This window comes from Perca flavescens, chromosome 1 (assembly GCF_004354835.1).
Source record: "Perca flavescens isolate YP-PL-M2 chromosome 1, PFLA_1.0, whole genome shotgun sequence".
Taxonomy (NCBI): Eukaryota; Metazoa; Chordata; class Actinopteri; order Perciformes; family Percidae; genus Perca; species Perca flavescens.
Window position 1 is genome coordinate 29,479,163 of NC_041331.1, and position 16,395 is coordinate 29,495,557.

A 16,395-nucleotide genomic window follows, 5' to 3' on the forward strand; every position below is an offset into this window, starting at 1 on the left:
ATTCATAACTGTTGACAGACAAACAGGAAGTCACAGATTTCCTCCTCTACCTGTCGTCATGAATGCGGCGCAGGCTGCCGTGGTAGCTGGCCTTGCTGTGGACACTGCTGGCCTTACTCCTGGTGGAGGTGGGGGGGGCGTGGTGACTTCTGACTGGTTCATCAAGGTCGTCTAGGGCAGCCAAGTGGGTGGAAGAGGCGTGGGTTGAAGTGCCCTAAAGGAGTAATGTATTTAATCAAAAAAAGGTTACATTCTGTATCTGCTCATTCCATCACCTCAGTCAATCTAGTGATATACTGTAGTACACAGTAAGTCTGCTTAAACCACAATTTAAAGTTCTATTCAATAATCAAGGGTGAACCAAAATGCTTCAGGGTACAGTATATGCAGGAATGCATCAGAACTTTGAGAACATAGAATAGTATGCAATAGAAAATGTAAAAAAAGTCAGAGTATAGTATGTCATAAAAATGTTAAAAAAAAAGTCATAGTATAGTATGTCATAAAAATGTTACAAATGTCATAGTACAACAGAATCTGTAGGAATATTAAAACTATGTCACGCGCTGTGAGGGTGCGCCTCAGTCTGTTCAAGAATATGCATCGCTATTATTGGACTCCCTCCAGATTGTTTAGAACTGGTCTGAAAGACACACCACATTGTTGGAAATGTAAGACAGAGGTCGGCAATTACTTCATGTCCTATGGTCCTCTGATAAAGTCCTGGAATTTTGGACGGGAATGCATGATAACCTATGTTGGACTGCAGGGACCCAGGCTCCATCCAGCCCAGGATTATTTGTTCTGGGAGATGGGTCAATCCTAAGCGGGATGGGATATGTTCATGTTGCTTATTGTATTTTATTGTTTTATGTTGTTTAAAAAATTGTTGATCACAAAAAAATGTCATAGTATGGTGTGTTTTAAAAATTAAAAAAACAAGTCATTGAATAGTATGTCTTAACAATGTGTAAAAAAAGTAATGGTCGGAAAGAAAAATGGTCATAGTATAGTAGGTCAAAGAAAGTCTGGAAAACATGTTAACTCCCCAAAGAAAGGCTCAGCCCGGACTGGGGATCGAACCAAGGTTCAGGGTCTGCACTGCATACTTGCATCAGTGTAAACCACTGAGCTAACATGCCTCCAAATAAAGTAGGTAGAAAACAGTATAGTATTTATAAAAAAGTCATAGTATAGTATGTCAAAATAAATAATAAAAGTCATAGTTGTCCTTGGAACATCTGAAATCTTGACAAAATTTACCAAGTTCCAACAGCAATTCCTCTCCTACTGTCTCATCACGGCAAAAGAATTGATTCTGATGTCATGGAAAGAGACAATAGTCCCTACACATAAGATGTGGCTCCAAGACCTGACTAATACACTACATCTGGAAAGGATAAGATACATAATGAAGGAAGACTTAGCACAATACATTAGGACCTGGCAACCACTTGTTTCATACCTGTCACAGTGAAAGTTATAAAATACATATATACACTGTTTTACTATACCTTCCGAGTGAGTTACAGGAGTAGAAATGTCAGATTGGGATTGGGTAGGGTACAGAAGAAAGAAACTCTCTTATATGCACTATTTATTTTCTTATTTTAATTTTTATCTCTACCTTTATTCGTTAGTAGTTCTTTTCTGGTTTTACATGATATGCTTTAACTGTGTTTTTCTGTAACAAATATTTTATACATACAGATTAATAATTGTAATCTTACTTTCACTGTTCTAGAAAAAATGAATGAGCACTGATTTGACTAATTCATTGTCTGTACAATACTCTGCAGCTCAATAAAAAAAAAGTCATAATATAGTATGTCGAAAAATGTATTAAAAAAAAAAGGTCATAGTATAGTATGTTGAAAAAAAGCCATAAAAAGTCATAGTATAGTATGTAGAAAAATTTACAAAACAAAAGGTCATAGTATAGTATGTCAAAAAAATAGATTAAAAAAAGTCATAGTATAGTATGTCAACAAAAGTCATAAAAAAATCATAGTATAGTATGTCAAAAAATTTATAAAAAAAGGTCATAGTATAGTATATCAAAAAATAGATAAAAAAAAGTCATAGTATAGTATGTCGAAAAATTTATAAAAAAAAAGGTCATAGTATAGTATGTCAAAAAATAGATAAAAAAAGTCATAGTATAGTATGTCGTAAAAAATTATAAAAAAGTCATTGTATAGTATGTCTGAAAAAGTCATAAAAATCATAGCATAGTATGTGGAAAAAGTAAAAAAAAAAAAAAAAAAAAGAAAACAGAAAGGCTCAGCCCGGACTGGGGATCGAACCAAGGCTCAGGGTCTGCACTGCGTACTTGCTGGTGTTTATTGTATCAGTGTAAACCACTGAGCTAACATGCCTCCAAATAAATTAGGTAGAAAACAGTATAGTATTTATAAAAAAGTCATAGTATGTCGAAAAAGTGAAAAAATGTGTCCTAGTAGGCTAGTAGTATAGTATGTCATAAAAATGTAAAAAGAAAAGTCATAGTATCGTATGTCATAAAAATGTAAAAAGAAAAGTCATAGTATAGTATGTCATAAAAATGTAAAAAAAAGTAATTGGATATCATGTTGTAAAGAAAAAAAACCTCCTGAACCAAAGCCGCCCCTAGCGATATTACTACTTCCTGTTCAGAGTTCAGTTAAATAACCCAGACTGGGTTTGGATTTTGTTAGTTATAAATGTAATTTATTAAGAACTTCATTTCTTTGACTTTGTGTCAATCATCTGCATCCATGCGTGTCATGTTTTGCAGGTAGAGGCCCTGTGGGAAGAGCATAGTAGTGTAGCCAATTTATCCTGGCGATCTAATGGACAGTAAAGGATGAAATTTAGCAACAATGTAGCTTTTGGCCTCAAATTGGTCACAGCACCAGTTGGGTTGAGTCAGGTTAGGTTTTAAAAACACAGGTACGGGCCTAGTTCTGGTTTTAGTTTTTGGCCTGCACAGACTTCTAGTTCCAGTGAATATACTGTATGTTTCAATCCATACAGGATTCACACAAGTCAGGTTTCATATGCTCTTGTCTTAGATGATACTACAACTATTTGTCTACTTCTACTGCTACAAGAACTATAACTACTGCTACTATTCTGTTACGTCTTCAACTAGTATAACAAAGATTACTTTTGATTCTGCTATATCACCGCTGTGTTTGCAGTCCTACCTGAGTGGATGTTCCTCTGGACTTCCTAACGATGGGGGTGTTGGGTTCTCGCAGCAGAGACTGGGCAAAGTCCGGCTGCTCCTGTAGCACCTGACGGGACTCATTCACCCCACTGCTGCAGAGAGAGGAGGACGAGGGAGGGCAGGAGAGAGGGGTTTAAAAATGGTAGACAAGAGGAGGGTGGAGGGGGAAAAGGTTTTCTCGCTTTGCCAGACCATCCACCCGCTGCGGAGCGGAGGAGGGTCTGGCTAGTCCACATCGCATTCCGGGATGGGAGAAAAACGTGCTCTGGTTTATTGGCATTTCTTTAAACCAATCACAATCGGCATGGGCGGCGCTAAGCTCTGCACGGAGACGCTGTAAATAGTGGTGCGAGAGAAAACTTTTTCATAACTGATTTTACAGATAGTCTAGCTAGCTGTCTCAATTTACCCTGCATAGATCTGAGGAGCAGTCATAGTCCATAGAGGAGTGTAGGCAGACATTTGATTACTACTGGTTACTAATACACTGCAGTTTGTCTGTCTGAAGTAATAAATACACACGGACAATAAAATGTAACACACTAAATTATTATCCGATAGCACAATCAGATATGCAGTACATGTGCTCTCGCAAACTTATTTAGAGGCATCTGGCAATGAGGTCACAGATTGAAAACATAAGTCTTAGTTTCATGTGATTATACACTAATGAAAACATAATTATCAATATTATATTCACTTTCTGACAATAGAGCTCCATAAATCCTACATTCTGGTCTTTTAATTCTATCCTTGGAAAAAGAAACTTGGCATCATAACACAAAATTATACAAGGGAGGGGAAAAGTTAGGACTGAAATCTTCTTACTCTTTGCGTCTGCGTCCATGCAGGAAGCTGGCCCATTCAAAACAGGTCTTTTTGCTGCCCACCCAGAAAACAGAGGGGATCCCCACCACCAACATCATCAGATATTTAATTAGGAACAATACCATGGCTGGCCGGCTGGTCTGCTCCACCTAAAAAGAACAGAAATATTAAATATTACACAATCATCTTATAAATACAACGGAGTGTTTAAAATACAGCCTGAAATGGGAGCCTGAATTGTAAATGTGTGTGAAGAGAACATATTTCATTATTGCATTTAAGTATTGAAGTGCAGGACAAATAATTCCTCAACAGTAACACATTAAATAAATATGAAATGCTTAAGATGCCACCAGAACTACTTGCACATTAAGTGGACCAAAAGCATCCAGCAGTGACAAGTGTTTTAAGCCCAGTCAGTCAGTTTGAATGATGGAAGAGAGGAGGTAATCCTAGAAAAACCCAGCTGCTTCAGCAGCTGAACTGCAGCAGCTGCTTTCTCCTCAGTTGGTCTTGAACTTTGATGCAGGGTACAGTATCTGCCACCAGAGGGCAGGGGTTTACAGCAGTTGTGTAGATTGAGAGGTAAGAACTGTTTTAAAACATAAACAGAGAGCAAATGTAGGTAGTATAATGTACAGTATATTAAAATGCAAGGTATACAGTAGTTCACCCTTACGTCATGATTTTATCTTTCTGAAAGATAATACTCCACTGAGGAACTATCAAAAAACACTGCAACTGTTGTATATACAGCAAACTGCTGAGGTTAACAATTTGATCTTCACGCAGCACCAAAACAAGCACTGAATATATAGTATGTAGTGAACAAACCATTACAGTGTGAATTCACAACCAGAATATTTTGCTCGTTACATCTTAACAAATATCATAGACAGTGCTCTCACACTGCCAGCGGTGGGGTGTAATGTATGGAAAATACCCAAAAGGGGTCTTTTTTTTTTTTTTTTTTTTTCTCCGTTTTCTCTGTTTTGACTGACATGGAAGTAAGCGGCTAACGAATTCTGTAGTTACACAGGCAACTACAGGTGGCTTTTTCTTAATGTGGACCAACAAAGTGTAGTGGTTCCAGAAATGGTGCAATACTAAAAAATCTATGTGTACAATAAACTTTCCCATTGAAATCAAAATAGTACTCTTGTAAGGATGTTATTAAGATAGCATTTTAATACTTGCATCTTCTACAGACAACTCCCAGGGGAGGAGGACTTTTAGAAAGCTGAGGCGTTTCTTGCTTTTGAAAGAATCAGGGGCCAGAAGAATTGGTATGTATTAATTAGCTTTTGTCTGTCTCGCCCAAGCTGAGATTAAATGTCTCAGATGTAGATAAAACAAGAAGCCCTGGGCCTTCAGTAAATTACCACCCATGCACACACACACAAAAATGAAGTCACTTGAACTTGAACAATGGCCAGAGTCTTCAATTATCCAAAAACATGCAATAGTACCCTCTCACACAGACAAACATTTGCACACAAAACCCCCTAGGGTAAAGATCAAATAACACATAGCAATATTAAAATTCCAGAGCCACAATAGGACGTAAAAGGGTACTCTCGTCATGAGCTCTCACACACAGCTACAGACACATGCATGCACACATACACTAACAAGTAATATTAGCACTTGCACCTGCCTCCACCCCTTCTCATATAGTCTGTCATTCACAAATAAGCTGACACTCCTCTTATTATAAAACTACTGTAACAGCATTCCGCAGAATGGTGGAATAAACAAACACTTAAATTAAAAGTTTTGTTATCTTATGATTTATGTGGGAAACTGATGAAAAGCTTTCATTGCACATTGTTTGTATGCAGTAGAGTGTGTTTGTGTCTGCATTGTGCACATTTATTCGGTTATTCATTTAGTACCAGACTGTACAAAACACCACACTCGCACCGCTCTTCACAACCGCTACAAAGATGTTATAGAGTACAGGCAGCAGAGCATGACTGAGCAGGCCCTGAGAGAGACACACAGACACAGAAAGCAAGAGAGAGAGAGTAGAGGCGTAGAAGGGGGAGACTGACTGAGAGAAAGTAAGTGTGTGAGAACCAGCAGAGATGGTGAAAGACAAAGAGACAGAGAAACAGAGATGGTTTTGTGTGGTTAGTTGGTCTTGAGAGCTGTATTAGCTGAGCTAATGATGCATACAGCGCTCTGCTCCCTCCCCTCCACAAATACCTACTCACGCAGTCACACACATGTGCAACGGCCAGCTCTCACTCACTCAAACAAGAGCACACACACAGTGATTGCTCTGGGACAAAGTAATAATGAAGTCCAACAGTCAAAAAACAAGTCAGAGGATAAAACAGGTTGGAAACAAATCCAAAGGTTAGTCAAAGTTATTTGAAAGAGGAAACAGTAAAATTATGACCCCAACTGTCCGTTGTAAGAATCCATCATAGTTTACAGAAACACTACCTGGTTTGAATTTGATCTACTGTATTTACTGCTTTTTCTAGTTTAACCACCAAATAAAGGCTTGACTTTTAATGTTTTTGTCATGTTGACCTTGCTGTAGCAATGATGTCTTGTTTCCAGATCTCAGCAATTACTTAAGTGAGTATAATGTTATGATAACCGATGGCCAAAAGTACAAACAATAAGGCTCAAATTGTAAAAAAACAGAACTATCCTTTAAAGAATTAGCCAATTTTCCATTCTTCAAGCATTTTGTTCCCCGTATGAAACTGGTATGTTAACTACTGTCACACATTATCCCAGTGACTAAATGAGGATAGAAAAACACTGTATCCTCCACAGTGAGTAACTGAGTACTTCAATCCAGCTAACTTTGGCAGTGTGAGAATACACTCTGTGTGTGTGTGTGTGTGTGTGTGTGTGTGTGTGTGTGTGTGTGTGTGTGTGTGTGTGTGTGTGTGAGTGAGTGAGTGAGTGAGTGAGTGAGTGAGTGAGAGATCAGGGGGAGTTTGCATGCTGCAGCATGAGTGAGCTGTAAGGAAAACGGCTGGAAATCCTGTCAAGAGTGTGTCGGTGTACGGTATTTGTTTCCCATGTCCAGCTGAGATGACAGGCAGATCCTGAGATGCCATCTGTTTTTAGACAGCAGGTAATAGAATAGTTTTGATGAGTTACTCGACAGGCATATTCATCTTGTGATACCTGGGGAATTTACGAGATGATCTACGTATACAGATACAGTGAAACTGATCACAACTTTTAAAGCTATTTATATTTTAGGTAGATAATCTGGTGGTGTCTTTTCTGATCCTTAAGTCTCATCTTAGACTTACACCCGGGAAGCTTTCCTCCACAAATACATATTCACAAATAAAATGCATCCCTATTGACCAATGACACATGCGTTATCTTGCAAGTATAGCAACATTACACAGTCTCATACAACACATATGTTCTCCCTTCCATCTCTCTCTACCTTGTATGGGCAGGGGATGTGATGGTGCCTGCAGTTCTCGTCAATCCATGTTGTCTCCCAACTGCTTCGGTAAGTGTGTTCGTACAGGTAGCACCCAATCACAGTCAACAAGGGGACAAGGTAGAGCACCGAGAACACTCCCATTCGAATCATGAACTTGACTAGTTTGGTCTGGTTCTCCTTCTCCAGAGGGATTTCCATGCGCACCCGGTTCAGAGCCACAATGCCTACTAACAGGAGAGACACACCCACCTGAAGAGAGAGAGAGAGAGAGAGAGAGAAAGCGAGAGAGAGAGAGAGATGAATGAAAAGTCTTTTAAAATTAATGATTCATTTTTTTAAAGAGCTGGATGACAGGCCAAAATACTGTCAACCATCCACCAATCCATTTACTAATCTATCCATCTCTCCATAATTCCAGCCAACAATACACTCGTTCGTACACCCATCCATCTATCCTACTCATCAACTCTTTCATCCACCCACCCACTCATTTATCTTCTGACTGTACTCACCGCCACGTTGAGGCAGAGTGGTGCCAGAACAAACCACCTCAGGGCGTCTATGTCATACAGCCCTATGAAACACACTCCACTGATCCCATCTCCTTCAATTTTGTTCAGGGCCAAGAGGGTGACAGTCAGGGCCCCTGGGAGCCCCCAGGCAACAGCATGGAAGAGGAGGGCTTTTTTCTCAATGGCCTCGCTACCCCATTTAGGCACAGCGGCCAGGAACCAAGTGATTGTCAGTATGACCCACCATACGCTGCCGGCCATGGTGAAGAAATACAGGACCATGAAGAACAGGGTGCATACCTGAGAGAGAGAGAGAGAGAGAGAGAGAGAGAGAGAGAGAGAGAGAGAGAGAGAGAGAGAGAGAGAGAGAGAGAGAGAGAGAGAGAGTGGTAGCCATAACTTGTGATCAATCATGTAGAAGAAGTCAGCAAATCATTAACACTGTCACATTAAGAATGGGTCTTAAACATCTGCATCAAATTAATTACATGTGATAAATCATGTGAGAATATCTGGTTTAATTCACAGCATCTAAAAATATAACACTGAGGAAAGTTTTTAGGATGGTGTACATCTTACAAAACATTACCATGAGATGTGTGATGTTGTTGTCGTGATACTAGATGTAAATAAACTCTCACCTTGTTGTGTGAGCCCTGTGTTATGGTTGAAGCTCTGAACTGGGAAGGGCTGATTGCATTGCACGCTACCCTGTCCTCCAACAGGAACCCCAGAAAGAAAACCAGTGACACCATGACATAACACACAGCGTAGAAGATTATTGGCCGCTCAGGGTATCGAAACCTAATGGGGTGAAAAAAAAAAAAAAAAAAAAAAAAAATTTACATTTAAATAAATTAAATTAACAAATTTTCATTCCACATAGATTTTTTTTTTTTTTTTTTTTTTACTAAAGTGATTTGGTTACACTTTACTTGAAGGTATCTACATAAAAGTGACATGACACTGTTATGAATGTGTCATAAACATTATAAACAAGTGATAAACGTTTATGACATAAGGTTTCTTTTAGTAAGTGATTCGGTTTTTGTCATGACAAGTTATGGTTATGGTTATGGTTATGGTTATGGTTCATATGTCATGACTGTGTCATGACAGTGTCATGTCACTCTTACGTAGATACAGTACCTTCAAGTAAAGTGTTACCAGTGATTCTTGTGCAACCACTTCAATTTGTGCAATCCTTTTGATAAGTCATATTTCTGTTTTCTCCTCAATCCTATATGAGTTTTTACTCAAAAAGTTGATATAAGAGTTCATTCAAACCTGGTAACATCAATGAGGAACGTCAGGAAGGTAAAGAGCGTTGCAGATAGACAGACAATGGAAACGACTCCTATGAAGTAGCGGATGAAGGTCAGCTCCTGCTGGTTGAAGAACATTGAGGGGCACGGTGCAGAGCAGTCCTTCTTGCCCATGAATGTGTACCCCAGGTCTGGGTCGACTTTGAACTCTCTGGGGCACCAGAAACCGTAGTCTCTCTGGACAGTCATGGACAACTGGTCAGTGGGGTCAGAGCTTGTTAGCAGGTCCTCTGGACGAGGATAAGGCTCATCGCAATCTGGGAACCTGGAAAAGAATGATTATGTCAGATTAGATCATGCAGCTTATTCTGCTATTAATTTGGCTGAGAATCTTACTGATATAAATGGGGTGGACAAAATATCAAAAAGACCTCTAAGTATAACGAAATACAATTCAACAACCCTAAAAACTACATCATCCAAAATTACCTTAAAGCTGAGTCAACACCTTTTAACAAAAACTGAACATTGTAACCTTCATGGTAGGATTTATTGCAGGACTGTTTTATTAGAATGCATTAGTTTCAGCTAGGTGTACCTAATGAACTGGCAACCGAGTGTAGAAACATACAAGTAAATAAGCTGATAGAAAAGACACATGGCCAAATACCAGGACGAGCTGAATTGAAAAAGAGAGACATGGAAGAAGAGAAAGAGGAAGAAAGTGGGCTGCTGTATGGAGATACAGGAGAAGTGACAGTCAAAGAAAGTGAGATAAGTGGCAAGATGCTGAAGTTTAGAGTTAGTTTGGCTTTTGATGTAGGGTTGCAGTTGGCATGAGTTCAAAGAGAAGATGCAGGCACAGGAACAGTGCAGATTTGAGGTTTATGCAAAACACATATTGCAGGCTCAGTCCTGCGCAAATATACAGTATATGTTCAAAATAAAACCAGAATAATATTACCAGCTATATTATCTCAAATGATGGCACTGTTTATATTTTTAAGTACATAGTTGATTTTAAATGTAATACACATACACACCTGCTACACTCCATGTCATCTGGCCAGGCTACTCCAAATATCTCCATTAGTTTGTGGCACTCATCCTTGGCCCGCTGGCAGAGAGATCGGCATGGCATGGACACCTGGCCGTAAACAGTGCACACCGGAGCATACAGGGCACACAGGAACATCCTCAGGTCAGCACTGCACAATAGGTTCACCATGGGATGGAAAGGCTGTGGAGAAGAGACATTTATTTTGTTTTAAACTTATGTTTGAACCTGCCATAAAGCTTTAAGGCATAAATTGAAGGCACTGGTTAGTGCAAAATAGGGGAGCACAATTCAGAAAATGTCACGATTCAGTATCGCTTTTTAGGCTCAAGATTCGATTCAAAATTAATTTTCGATTCAAAAACGATTCACGGTATGTAAATGTAGTTACTTTTCCCATGTGATTGCAGTAGAATAAAAAATAATAACATTTAAAAAAAAAAAAAATATTAAAAAATATGAATCGATTTTTGGAATTCTATGAATCGATTTTGAATCGGTGGAGCTTGAATCGCGATTCGAATGTGAATCGATTTTTTGGCACACCCAAAATAGTGCATCATAGTCATACAATGGTCTCAAAGCTCTCTTGCAAACACCCACACATCTTTCCAATATTATATCCCAATATCAGTGGGAACTAGCGTGACAAAGTTGTTATTAAATCTGTTATGCGTGTGTGGAAGAAGGTTAAAGTTAACTGCTATCAGTGGCAAATATGAGAAGGCTCATATGTAACCTGAAATAGCCATCAAAGAGGTTGGAGGGAGTGCCAGAAGGAGGACAAATGTTTTCTAACTCCTGTGCTGCAACTTATACTACTCAGTATACCATCAATATTTAGAGGCTCATGAAATATGTATAGCTGCAATCATATAACCAAACACCCCTTTGAAGGTGGGGACAGCAAAGACAGACAGCTGAGGGTTGAGCCACAGCCATGTGTCAATACACTGAACAGACAGACAGCAGGGCTATCCACACACAAAATATTATAGATTCTGGTCCCTGTAGTGGTACTTTAAAGATCGAGTCAGGCTTATGACCTTCAGGTTGCTGATTCAAATCCCCAGAATGATTGAGAAAATGCGAGTGATGGAAAAGACAAAAGGCACCCTTTGCATTTCCAACTACTACTGCTTTTTTTTTTATTCTATATAAAAACACAGAGGCAATGGATCAATTGCCAGTGGTCACTCTAGCAGTGTGGGCAATACTTACACCTCTTTTCTGTTGAGGAAGTTTAGCTGGTGGCTACTTCTGCTCATGCTGACGAGAAAATTATTCATCAGTTTGTTCCAAAAAACCTGTTCCATAGAAATTAGATTAGGACTTAAATACTGTTGGATGGCACGGTGCCTCAGTGGTTAGCATTGCTGCCTCACAGCAAGTAGGCACTACTTAGTACTGGGTTCGATGTCCGGGTAGGGCCTTTCTGTATGGAGTTTGCATGTTCTCCCCATGTTTGCATGGGTTTCCTCCCACCTGCATACGTGCTAGGTAACTCCTGTCATTGCCCGTGACGTAGGCACTGCTATTACAACTGGGTTGGTCCCCAGGTGCCGGAATATGGCTGCCCACTGCTCCTAATTAGATAGGACAAGCTAAATGCAGAGGACATATTCCTCATAAGTGTAAATGTACTTGGCAAAAAAGGCAAAAAAAATAATATATATACACACACACACACACACACACACACACACACACACACACACACACACACTATCGGTCAAAGGTTTGGGGTCACTTAGAAATTTCCATTCCATTACAGACAGAATACCAACTGAGATCAATTGCAGCAGTTTTCAGATTATATTATGTGCTTACATAATTGCGAAAAGGGTTCTCCAATGTTTTCTCAGTTAGCCTTTTCAAATGAATTCAGATTAGTAAACAGAATGTGCCTTTGGAACATTGGATGAATGGTTGCTGATAATGGGCAATGTAGATATCGCATTAAAGATCAGCCACCCACTCATATATATATATATATATATATATATATATATATATATATATATATATATATATGTGAATATTAAAACTGTGTGAGTAGCTCTCAATTCTCTCTCTCTGTCTCTCTCTCTCTCTCAAGTCAGCCTTGTTTGTGAGCTTCATTTGAAAGAGTTGACCATGTTTAACTTAAAAGGACTTTTAATTTAATTAAAGTCTTACTGAACTGCTCAGGCTCATATTTTAAACATTTGCGTGAATTTCTGCTTTTGTGCAATACGCACACCCAATATATTCAACATAGCTTACTGATCAGCAACTGCCAGCAACATTGTGTGCACTGTCAGGGTTATGTGTTCAAAGTGACCTGCATCTATTCAGCTATTTAAAAGTTCATATCATCTGGCTGCTCTAAAGTGAAATTTTCAATGCAGCTTTTACAAGAGAAATCAGAGCAGAACCATGGCAGCAATGAATGGAGAGTAGAACAATAAGAAATATATGTTCCTGTGCACATATGTGTGTATATAACATATGTGTACACACAAAACAGTGCACTTACATTGATTGCTTGCCACAAAAGCTACAGTATATGCTTAAAGATTGTATGGGTGCACTTGTTCAAATACCCATGCATCAGTGAATGTGTGTGTTTTTCATGCCTTGTGAGTATGTTTTGATCGTTCTGAATTGCTGTGTTCTAGATCTGCACATTGGAGAGATGTTCCACCAGTAAATGGGTGCAGTGGGGCATGAGCTGTGTGACATAGTTTTGAGTATTGCACAGAAACACACACACACACACACTCTGCTCAATTCAATAATTCATGCATTTTACAACCCATGTGTTTAGGGTTTGTGAACATGCAAGCTTCAGTGTGGACAGGAAGCACATGTGCATCGATTGTGGACTAAACCTTATTAAGCGTGCCCTGCATTTGAACTACAAGGTTCTGAATATATACATACAGTAATTATGTTTAGCTGTTAAATACTGAGTGTTTATTAGTATCCTGGTTTTGACCTTATTCAGGATATGTTTCTTCCATGGAACATGAGAAACCAGGTTATTCATATCCTTTAAAACATGTTTCTGATCATCCGTGTACAGTTGTGTCTTAATTTCTTACCATCTCAGTCACTATGTACTTAGTCTATATCCTTTGCTTTCCACTTCCGGGATTGCTCTGGTGCTGCAGGAAATTCCACTGGATGCATGTATTTTCCACTTCCTTCCGCTTTCTTTGTGTTGAAATTTTAAATTCTGTGAATTTATGAGGATTATTGTTAACTGCTCCTCAGATCTCTGTGTGGTTAATTGAGACAGCTAGCTGATTCTGATTGGTTTAAAAAAATGCCAATAAACCAGAGCAGGTTTTCCTGCCATCCCCGAATGCTATGTGGAGTAGCCAGACTCTCCTTCAGCGCGCTTTGGAGGAGGGTCTGGCAAAGCGAGACTACTATGTACTGTACCAACCAAAAAAATTCCGAAACCTGGATAAGGTGATTACAGTCCTCCAGGTAGCATATTCAGGTTTCTAAAACCAGGACATGATGTTCACATGCACCACCAGAATATTTCAAAAACCTAATCATAACCAGGGGCCGTATTACATTTAACATAGCATCTAACGTTAGCTACTCTGCTGCGCTGTGGAGTAATGTCTGGCATTTAGCTTGACACTGACATTGTGGGATGCTGTGTCCTCAACCTGGCAACCCCCGTGAACTTTGAGTAACTCTCTCCAGTATTTTAAATTTGGACTGCAGTAACCATTTTAAACGCTAGCTATCTGTATTACATATTGCACCTTTAAATATGACATCAATAAAAAATGTGCAGTGGCTACCATTACATTACAGGTACTGGTGTCAGTTATATGTGATATTGTCCCATTTACATCTATGAGTGCCCCACTCCACCCTTGACTTGAGTAGCATGAGTACAAATAAGAGACAACACTATCGTTAAAGTAAGTCATAATGTGTTGGCTGCAAAGAGGTTTTTTTTACATCAATTGGGATCTGAAAGTCTTTACTTGTCCTCTACAAAAACTGATAAGGGCATTGCTCTGAAGAACGGTCTTGCTGCCCTTGTCTGTCCACTTCTCTCACTCATACTTCTGGTACAAGCCTGAGGCACCACTTAGGCCTAACTGAGTGCTAGTTGCTTTCTGCATGAGTGTGTCTCACTGCCCAGCAGAATCAAACATTTCTCCATGTCTCCTCATACTAACTCTAAAGCGAAAATGTGTGTGACCCCCATTTTGTGTGTCCCCATTCTGCCCATTTCTCCCGTGCATGTGGGGTTATGCATGTGTGCATTAGTATGTGTGTCATTGTTCTTGTATTCTGAGTAAGTATGTCCCAGTTATCGTGTTTTCCGGTGTGTGAGTGTGCAAGGCTTGTGTGCGTGCACAAGTCAATGCATGTGCGCTGATATCTGTGTGCAATTATATTGACGGTCAAGGCAATTGCCCCCAACCTCCCACCACAAAGAGAATATTGATATTAAGTGGTCTAACTGTGCCACCAGAGGAGGGGGGAGGAAATCAGCTTTCCATGGAAGACGACTAGAGTGAATTGTCTGGCACTTTGTAGTCAGTTGTGATGGAACAGAAGAGAAAGGAAAGTCCTGATGTTGCAGACTGCTACTAACAGATGTAAAGATGTAGAAGAAGGAGATAAGCATGGGGAGAAGAGGGTACAAAAGAAAGATGAAACGTAATGCATCAAATCTCTCTACCTGCTTGTTTCTCTTTCTTTCCTTCAATGTGTAGTGGACTGAATCGACTTACAAACACAGGAGAGAATTTGCTCGTAGTCATTACAGACAATAGGTACATACTAGATCTGTGTTGTGGAAGCACCATTTTACCTAAACAAATATAAAACCAACCAACCATGCTCCTACATGGTGAAGCTACAGTATACTGGTACATGGGCTTAGCCATTATGTTTCACCAAATGGAACCTCTTTACTTGTTTATGTGTTTTAAATGAATACAACTCATTAATGAGATAATAGTTAATTTGAACTTGGCTTGCATAAAGCAAATGAATTAGATCGGGCACAAAAAAATCAAGTCCGACCCTACCCGAGCCCGTGCACGTTGTTTCCAAGCCCGGCCCGACACATTAACTGGAATTATTAGACCGAGCCCGATTTAAACCCGACAATTTTTTAATATGTGGGCTGTTACAATGGACGTTCTCAACTACAATTCCGAGTTGTTTGAACTACAGAAATCTGTTTAGAATAATCTTAATGAATAATGCAACAAGGACGAAGCATGTAAACTGAGTTGTTTGTTTATTCAGAATGGAATGGATCGCAAATGGATCCGAATGAAGAAACGTAAAAAAAAAACTCGACCCTCAGCCCTCCCTCAGCCAAATAGTTTGGGTAACAGATCAAGGCAGCAACATAATCAAAGCCCTGGAACCACGAAAGGAGACTTTCTTGTCTTGATCACCTAATTAATACTGTCCTTCGCCACGGTCTGCATGCTGATGCACTGGCCGACAACGGGAGACACAGGCTTGGGCAGAGAATCTAAACTCTAATTAAGTCTACTGCTAACTTACAACACTAATAACATTACTGTTGCCAAAATACCCCTGCGAATCAAATCCATACTTCACCGTTAACCGTCAAGCCACTAAACCTGTATGGAAATGAGCACCTCTGCTGAAATGTTAAATTTGTTAATCATACGACACAACGTCTCTCTCTCTCTCTCTTTTTCTCTCTGCGAGCACGCACGCACACACACACACAAACGGTCCGGTTCTGGTGGTTGATCAACGCAGCTATGTGCTGATTAGCTCTCATAACCAGGTTAACCAGGTGGGTAGCGCACTGAAAATTGCAACAACAAAAAAAAAATAATTGCACATTGCAACTGTTATTTTGAAAATCTGGTTATTTATTAATTATATATTATTATTTAAATGTAATATTTAGTCTATCGCATAAACAAGCACATTTTTTAAATAATTTATGTATGTGTATTTTACTTCAATTTTACATCCCTACACATTAAAAAGTGTCCAGCTATCAAATTACTTACTAAAGATTACAGTAAACAAGGTCCTCTCATTGTGAAGACTGACTGGTCATGGAAAGTGAAAAT

At 39.3% G+C, this 16,395-nt stretch overlaps 1 protein-coding gene across 3 annotated transcripts in view; it reads right to left on the reverse strand.

Moving 5' to 3' along the window:
• The window catches only part of LOC114552789 (frizzled-3), a 36,318-nt gene that overhangs the window by 2,456 nt on the left and 17,467 nt on the right, over window positions 1–16,395 (reverse strand). For 2 of the 3 annotated variants that reach the window (XM_028573844.1, XM_028573854.1), the window contains exons 3-10: window positions 10,290–10,486; window positions 9,269–9,571; window positions 8,623–8,785; window positions 7,982–8,281; window positions 7,467–7,718; window positions 4,040–4,188; window positions 3,189–3,303; window positions 51–214 (exon numbers count right to left, since the gene is read on the reverse strand). In XM_028573844.1, coding sequence (XP_028429645.1) covers window positions 51–214; window positions 3,189–3,303; window positions 4,040–4,188; window positions 7,467–7,718; window positions 7,982–8,281; window positions 8,623–8,785; window positions 9,269–9,571; window positions 10,290–10,486 — 1,643 coding nt within the window. The remainder of the gene's footprint in view (window positions 1–50; window positions 215–3,188; window positions 3,304–4,039; window positions 4,189–7,466; window positions 7,719–7,981; window positions 8,282–8,622; window positions 8,786–9,268; window positions 9,572–10,289; window positions 10,487–16,395) is intronic. The other variant, XM_028573862.1, reaches the window with a different exon arrangement.